We start from the raw sequence: 6185 nt of genomic DNA on the forward strand, positions 1-6185 counted from the left end.
GGGGGCAGGCGGCTCAGAACCACAGCCAAACATGGTCAGAATCCTCCGCTTTTACGCGTCATCTGTCCCTATCTAACGAGTTGTTTGCTTCCTCATCGCCGCGGGGAGCGGGCGGGCGGCAGGTCAACGACATCAGGGGAGATGTGGGGAGATGTGGGGAGATATGGGGAGATATGGGGAGATATGGAGCAGAGCTACCAGTACTACCACCAAGGCGAGAGATGTGGGGAGACATGGGGAGATATGGGGGGTATGGGCGGACCGTGCGGCAGGTCAACGACAATCAGGGGAGATATGGGGAGATATGGGGGGTATGGGCGGACCGGTCAACGACAATCAGGGGAGATATGGGGAGATATGGGGGTATGGGCGGACCGGTCAACGACAATCAGGGGAGATATGGGGAGATATGCCCCATCAGCGAGACTTCGGTCGCTCGTGGCGCGCGGCGGCGGGCGGTGGCGTGGGGGGCTGCGCGCGGGCGATGGGCAGGCTGTCTCCTCCTCTCCGCCCCACACTCCGTCCTCGTACAACACCTACGGTCAGCTCAGGTCAGGTCAGATCCGGCCAGGCCAACTTGTCGGCACATTGCGAGTCCACGTCCGGAAAGACGCGAGCCCGGCGGCATGCAAAGTGCAAGGCCCGATCGCGCGCACGCGCGTGTGTGTGTGTGTGTGTGAGAGAGATTGGTGTGTGTGAGAGAGATTGGTGTGTGTGTGTGTGTGTGTGTGTGTGTGATTGGTGTGTGTGTGTGTGTGTGTGTGATTGGTGTGTGTGTGTGTGTGTGTGTGTGTGTGTGTGTGTGTGTGTGTGTGTGTGTGTGTGTGTGTGTGTGTGTGTGTGCGTTGACCTCGCGCGACTCGTCGATTCGGATCAGCAGCCAGCCCTCCACCACCTCGCAGCAGACGTCGCGCCCCTTGACGGCGTCGTCGAGGTAGAGAGAGACGCTCGCACACCTACCCTCTCGCGGTCTCGGGTGAGGCTGTCCGGCAGGGCGAGTGCGGTGAGTGCGGAGCACTGGGGAGAAGCACTACACCCGCGTGGGGAGAGCAACTACACCGCGGCCCTCAAGAGCCTAGGCTCGAGAGAGGCAACACCTACTCTCTGACAGTCGTCGCGGAGCTGTGTGCCGGCTTGGAGCTTCCATCGCTGATGGGGGTACGCCCGGCCTGGCGCTCTCGCATGCCGTGGCGCGGCACCGCGCGCGCTCACGCCGCCCACCTTTGCTGCCTGCGCAGGTGTGGCTCTGTCCCGGCGGCCCCACTCTCAGGAGAGCAACTACACCGCGGTCTCACTACACCGCGGTCTCAGGAGAGCAACAGAGGGCAGGAGAGCAAACGAGAGAGAGCAGTGGCGGGACGTGCGCACACCGTTCGCCATTCTCCCATCGGCCCCACGGCTGCTCGCCGCGCGTTGGCGTCGGCGCCACCGCGGCCGGCTCGAGGTCGATCACGCCCTCCTCCGCCTCCTCCTCCTCCTCAACGCCAAACGAGAGGTCAATATCGCCCAACTCGCCGTCGCCCGCGTCCGGCAGGGAGCCCTCCTCGCGAAGGCGCGCAATGTCGGCGAGGAGTGCGCCGCACTCGGCCGGCCCGACCTGCTCCTTCTCCAGCAGCGCGAGCAGCGCGGACTCTGTCGCGCCGCTCTCAAGCATCGCCTGCATCTTGCTGAGCAGCGCCGCTTGAGGTGACGATGCGTCAGCGGCGCACCACGGCCCGGAGCGCGTGGCGTGAGGCAAGCCGAAGCGCTGGCAGCCGCGGCCGGCGATGAAGCCGAGGGCAGGGAGGAGAAACGCGGCCATTTTCTACACTTAGGGGACTGAGGAAAAAAGAAATACAACTCGGTGATGCACGCCCTGTGATCGGGTCGGGGTGCGCATTGTGCCTCTGTGTTCGTGAAAAAAAAATTCGTTGCGACCGGACTTGGGACGCACGATGTGAGCTTGGACGCGCGAACTCTAAATGGAGACCGACGACGCGGCATCCGGAATGCTGGAGAAAATAGGCCAGGGCGCTGTACTGATGGCGCTGGTTGGAGTCGCCGATAAAGACCGCTGTCGTCTCCCGGAGGGAGCGCAGCGCCGCCGCCCGCTCCGACGCCAGATTGGGCACATGCGGCCGGCTCCCATTCGCGGCAAAAACCCATCCGTGGATGCCAAACTCCCAAGCTCCGACCTCCGCAGCGCGCCGGGTAGACATGAACATTGCGTCGTCGCAGGCCCCAGTCGGGAGCACACGCGCAGCCGTCGTTCGCTGCGACCTGTCGGTGCTTGAGAGGCATTCGGATTCTGGGGCCGTGAGCCGTCTCGCGAGAGAGCCGCGCCGCCGCGTGCGCGCAGCAGCCGCCGCGGCAGAGGCGAGCCGCGGCGACGTCCGCACTAACGGATAACGGCCATTGGCGGTTTTTTTTTTCTCCTCTCTCTCTCTCTCTCTCTCATTTGTTTCAAGACCATACCACACACGCCCAAAACCTCAACCCTGGCGCTTGCCATACCCCGCAATGCCGGGCTTCTTCCCCGCTTCGCCCGCTACGATGCAGGCCACACGAGGGTTGGCTTGGCAGCCAAAGATCACCTGCTCTCAGCGGCTATGGATTGTAATCATGGCAGTTGCAGCCGTCGGAGCCTTGGTCATCATCGGCGTCACTTTGCCGTTTGGCGTCGCAACTGGCGGCGAGAAGTCAGACCCGCCATCATGGTTCGTACCTATGCTCGCTGTTGGCGGCGGCCTCGCCGCGTTTGTCATGGCCGCGGCAACAGCCATCTTTTGCCGCGATGCAATGTGCGGCGTCGGCCACGAAAGCACCATCCGACGGACTGTGGCAGCTATGGAAGCGGGTGAGGTGGCGACGGCCGAGACGGTGGAGTCTGAAGCCACTCCGGGTTGCAACAACCCGCCATCCTCCGTCGCCGCCAAACCATCTGAGTGTGAGAGCTGAGAGTGTAGATGAAAGAGGGCTGGGGTTCGTGATACTGTCGTGCTCTAGCAGACGTCAGCATAGTACCGTATACGTGACTGTGGCGTGATGGCGTGTGCTATACGCCCTACGCGCAAAAACATAGACGGCATGCCGGCGGCTGCCGCCGAGCCAGCTTGCGGCCTCGCGATCCGGCTGGTTTCCTCATCGTCCGGACCCGCTTGACCTTGACCGTGCGAGACGCGGGGTATCAGGTCTAGATATCAGTCTCACCGTACTCTACGGCTCTTTACCGCGGCCGCTGGGGGTATCCCCGGGGATTGGTTTGCGGATACGGCTTCAGCGTAGAACGTACCGCCTTCGCTTTCCGAGCACGCATACGTGGCACGGCCGACACCCGCCCGGATCGGCAACACTAAAGACGACCACGAGGGCCGAGGGCCGCCGCGATTGCGTGCGCGATAATCACTCTCTGCTCACACACTAGCGGCCACAGTCGGCCGGCTCACCTGATCAAGGATGTGCTGCAGCGATGCGAGCCACGCCTCGCGCCAAGGTGGTTGTGCACCAGCCAGAGAAGGTAGTCCGCGTTTGTCACGCGAGCCGGAGACAGCAGGATGTTGTAGTCTGTGCGACAGTGCGCGGCCCTTTTATTAACGCCTTGATGGAGTGCCCAGGTCTGGGACCCCTCGCGAAAGCCGCGCCGCAGCTCGCTCAGACCGTCGTCCCAGACGACGACTTTCCATCGAAGTTTGCAGAGGTGCAGAGTGTCCTTGATGGCGAGGCTGTACGGCGTGAGCAGAAGATCATAATCGCGAGGCTGTGACAGCAGAGCGTTCTTCCGCTGAGTTGGCGTGCCTTGGTTGACGAGCACGCGGGTCGAGGGGGCGAGCTGCTGGAGGGCGCTGACCCACAGCTGCATGCGCCCGCTCGGGCAGATCACGAGATAGTCTACCATCTGTTTAGTCGCGAAATGGGTCAGGCACGCGATCACCTTCTCGGCGCCCGCGCGCACGCGCGCGCACGTGCGCGCACGTGCGCGCACGCGGCACTACGCGGCACTACGCGGCACTACGCAGCACTACGCGCCCGCGCGCGCACGCCCGCGCACGTGTGCGCACGCCCGCGCGCACGCCCGCGCGCACGCCGCACTACGCGGCGCTGCCCAGGTTCCCTCACGCTCAGATTCCCTCACGCTCAGATTCCCTCACGCTCAGATTCCGTGCAAGGGGGTGCCGTCCATTAACACCAGACAGCGAGAGGGGCAGGGAGGAAAGGGGGAGAGAGGAAGCCAACGCGACGTGCGCAGAGGATGAGGATATAAACTGGGACGACGCAGCGGAGGGGATAGGCGAGGGAATCGAGGGACCGGAGGGCTTTCGCGACAGCGACGATGACGACGAAGAAAGGGGAGGGGACGGAGGGGCGACACGCAGGAGGAGCGAAATCGCTAACGGCCCGAGCAGAGAGGGCGACGGCGGGGCACGAGGGAACAACGGAGACGCTACCGATGACGCGAACCGAGGCACGGACGCCGGCGGGGACGGGGAGGGCGACAGCGACGTCGAGGTTGACGCAACCGTATCGAGAGCGCCACCCAAAAAGGGGCGGACAGCCATGGAGGTCACCGAATGGAGGGCGAACGGCACGATGCGAAAAGGCAGGGCGAGGCGGATGGAGAAAGAAGTGCCGAGAAGGCCATGGTGGAGGGGAGGGACGGGAGGACGAAAGAAGGGCGAGGAGGACGAGCGGCCCGCACAGACCGCGAGCAGACAGCGCCTGCTGGCCATTTAGAGACATTCGCCAAGAACGCTAGCTACATGGGAGGGCTTCGTGAAGGATGGATTGAAAAACATTCGAACAAAGAAGAGGCGACGGGAGGAACCGGCGGAGGATGCAGTGACGTGACACACACACACACACACACACACACACACACACACACACACACACACACACACACACACACACACACACACACACACACACACACACACACACACACACACACCGCTCACCCACGCGCACTGGGCCTTGCACTTTGAATGCCGTGGGGCTCCTGTCGTCAGACGTGGAGACGCGAGGGTTGCCCCCCCTTGCCCCACCACCTCGTGTGTGTGGAGAAGTTTACCTTACCTTACCTTACCTTACCATCATGGGGCGGGAGGAGGACGTGGACGGACGGATCGTGCACCAGGTCGAGTACGACGGCTACCCGGATCGGAGAGAGAGATTTTTAGCAATGTTTTGTCCGGATCGGCGGTGGTGGCACATGCTGGACGACGAGCGGTGGCGCGCCGTCCCAGAGCAGGCCGGCGCAGGCGCAGGCGGAAGAGAGAGGGAGAGAGAGAGAGAGAGAGAGAGAGAGAGAGAGAGAGAGAGAGAGAGAGAGAGAGAGAGAGAGAGAGAGAGAAGAAATACTTCAACTGTGAACGCCTTTGATTGCGAATGGGAGAAGGGTGCGCAAGCTTCCCACAACTTCGACAGTTCGACAGTTCGACGTTTCATGTCGCCGAGTATCGGCTGTGCATCTGAACCTGCTTTCGCGCCAGAGAAGCTGCGAGAGCTTCTCTAACGTGATGCAGGGAGCCTCGCGGTCGCCGCTCGTGCGCGGCGACGGGCCGGCGCCTCCTTGCGGAGACGCCGCCGCCCGGTCTATTCCCTCCTCCTCTCCATGCAAGACGGTGCCTTGGACGCCGCCGCGGACCTCATTAGTGAAGGGTGCTGTGACCACCTCTACCGGCATGCTCCCGCCATCGTTTTGCCGCGCGCCGCTCCGCCTCTGCGCCGTCGGGCTGCAGACCTCCGCCTCGGCGCGCTCGGTTCTCTTCCCGGCGGTCCAGAATGACTCTGCCGTCCGGACCGACCCTGCGTCGGCGCCAAGCGGGCCCTCGGAGGGCCTGCCCTCGGGCGACGGTGCGGCCGTCCGCCCTTACCCTAGCCTGTGGCTCTCGATGTCCGACGAGCCCGCCGACAACGGCTTCGACTCACCCGACCTCTCGCCGCCCGCGTCGAGACCTTCGGGGCTCGCGGCCGCGTACAAGCGCCGCAAAATGGAGACTCCGGCGGCGGCTCGGTGCGTCCCATCAGAGAGCCCTCCGGCGACCCGCACGCTCGTGCGGCCGCCGCCCCTGCGGGCGGCTCGCGATCGCCGCGCATGAAGGGCGGCGCAGGCGCGGTAGGCGCCCGTGCCCAACCCTCTCCCTCCCTTGCGCGGGGGCGGGGCGCAGACAGACAAGGTTCGTGAGGTCCTTGCTGCTCTCCCCCCC

The 6185-nt window shown here is 63.9% G+C and overlaps 4 protein-coding genes across 4 annotated transcripts; 2 read left to right on the top strand and 2 right to left on the bottom strand.

The window, feature by feature from the left end:
* Positions 1-47: 47 nt before the first annotated feature.
* EMIHUDRAFT_439133 (hypothetical protein) lies at positions 48-1807 on the bottom strand. Its single transcript, XM_005757104.1, has 4 exons — positions 1371-1807; positions 851-956; positions 284-536; positions 48-174 (listed from the first exon to the last, which is right to left on the bottom strand). Exons 1-3 carry the CDS (start codon positions 1799-1801, stop codon positions 327-329), a joined length of 747 nt encoding a protein of 248 aa, XP_005757161.1. The 5' UTR covers positions 1802-1807; the 3' UTR covers positions 48-174; positions 284-326.
* Positions 1808-2499: 692 nt separating this feature from the next.
* EMIHUDRAFT_220876 (hypothetical protein) lies at positions 2500-2937 on the top strand (the record flags this gene model as incomplete). The annotated part of the gene is made up of 1 exon (XM_005757105.1): positions 2500-2937. One exon carries the CDS (start codon positions 2500-2502, stop codon positions 2935-2937), a length of 438 nt encoding a protein of 145 aa, XP_005757162.1.
* Positions 2938-2981: 44 nt separating this feature from the next.
* EMIHUDRAFT_220877 (hypothetical protein) lies at positions 2982-4535 on the bottom strand (the record flags this gene model as incomplete). Its single annotated transcript, XM_005757106.1, has 4 exons — positions 2982-3043; positions 3272-3331; positions 3460-3874; positions 4497-4535. 4 exons carry the CDS (start codon positions 4533-4535, stop codon positions 2982-2984), a joined length of 576 nt encoding a protein of 191 aa, XP_005757163.1.
* A 1125-nt stretch (positions 4536-5660) lies between these two features.
* EMIHUDRAFT_220878 (hypothetical protein) lies at positions 5661-6098 on the top strand (the record flags this gene model as incomplete). Its single annotated transcript, XM_005757107.1, has 2 exons — positions 5661-5992; positions 6080-6098. 2 exons carry the CDS (start codon positions 5661-5663, stop codon positions 6096-6098), a joined length of 351 nt encoding a protein of 116 aa, XP_005757164.1.
* Between the last annotated feature and the right edge of the window lie 87 nt (positions 6099-6185).

Source organism: Emiliania huxleyi (genome assembly GCF_000372725.1).
Source record: "Emiliania huxleyi CCMP1516 unplaced genomic scaffold EMIHUscaffold_93, whole genome shotgun sequence".
Classification (NCBI taxonomy): Eukaryota; Haptophyta; order Isochrysidales; family Noelaerhabdaceae; genus Emiliania; species Emiliania huxleyi.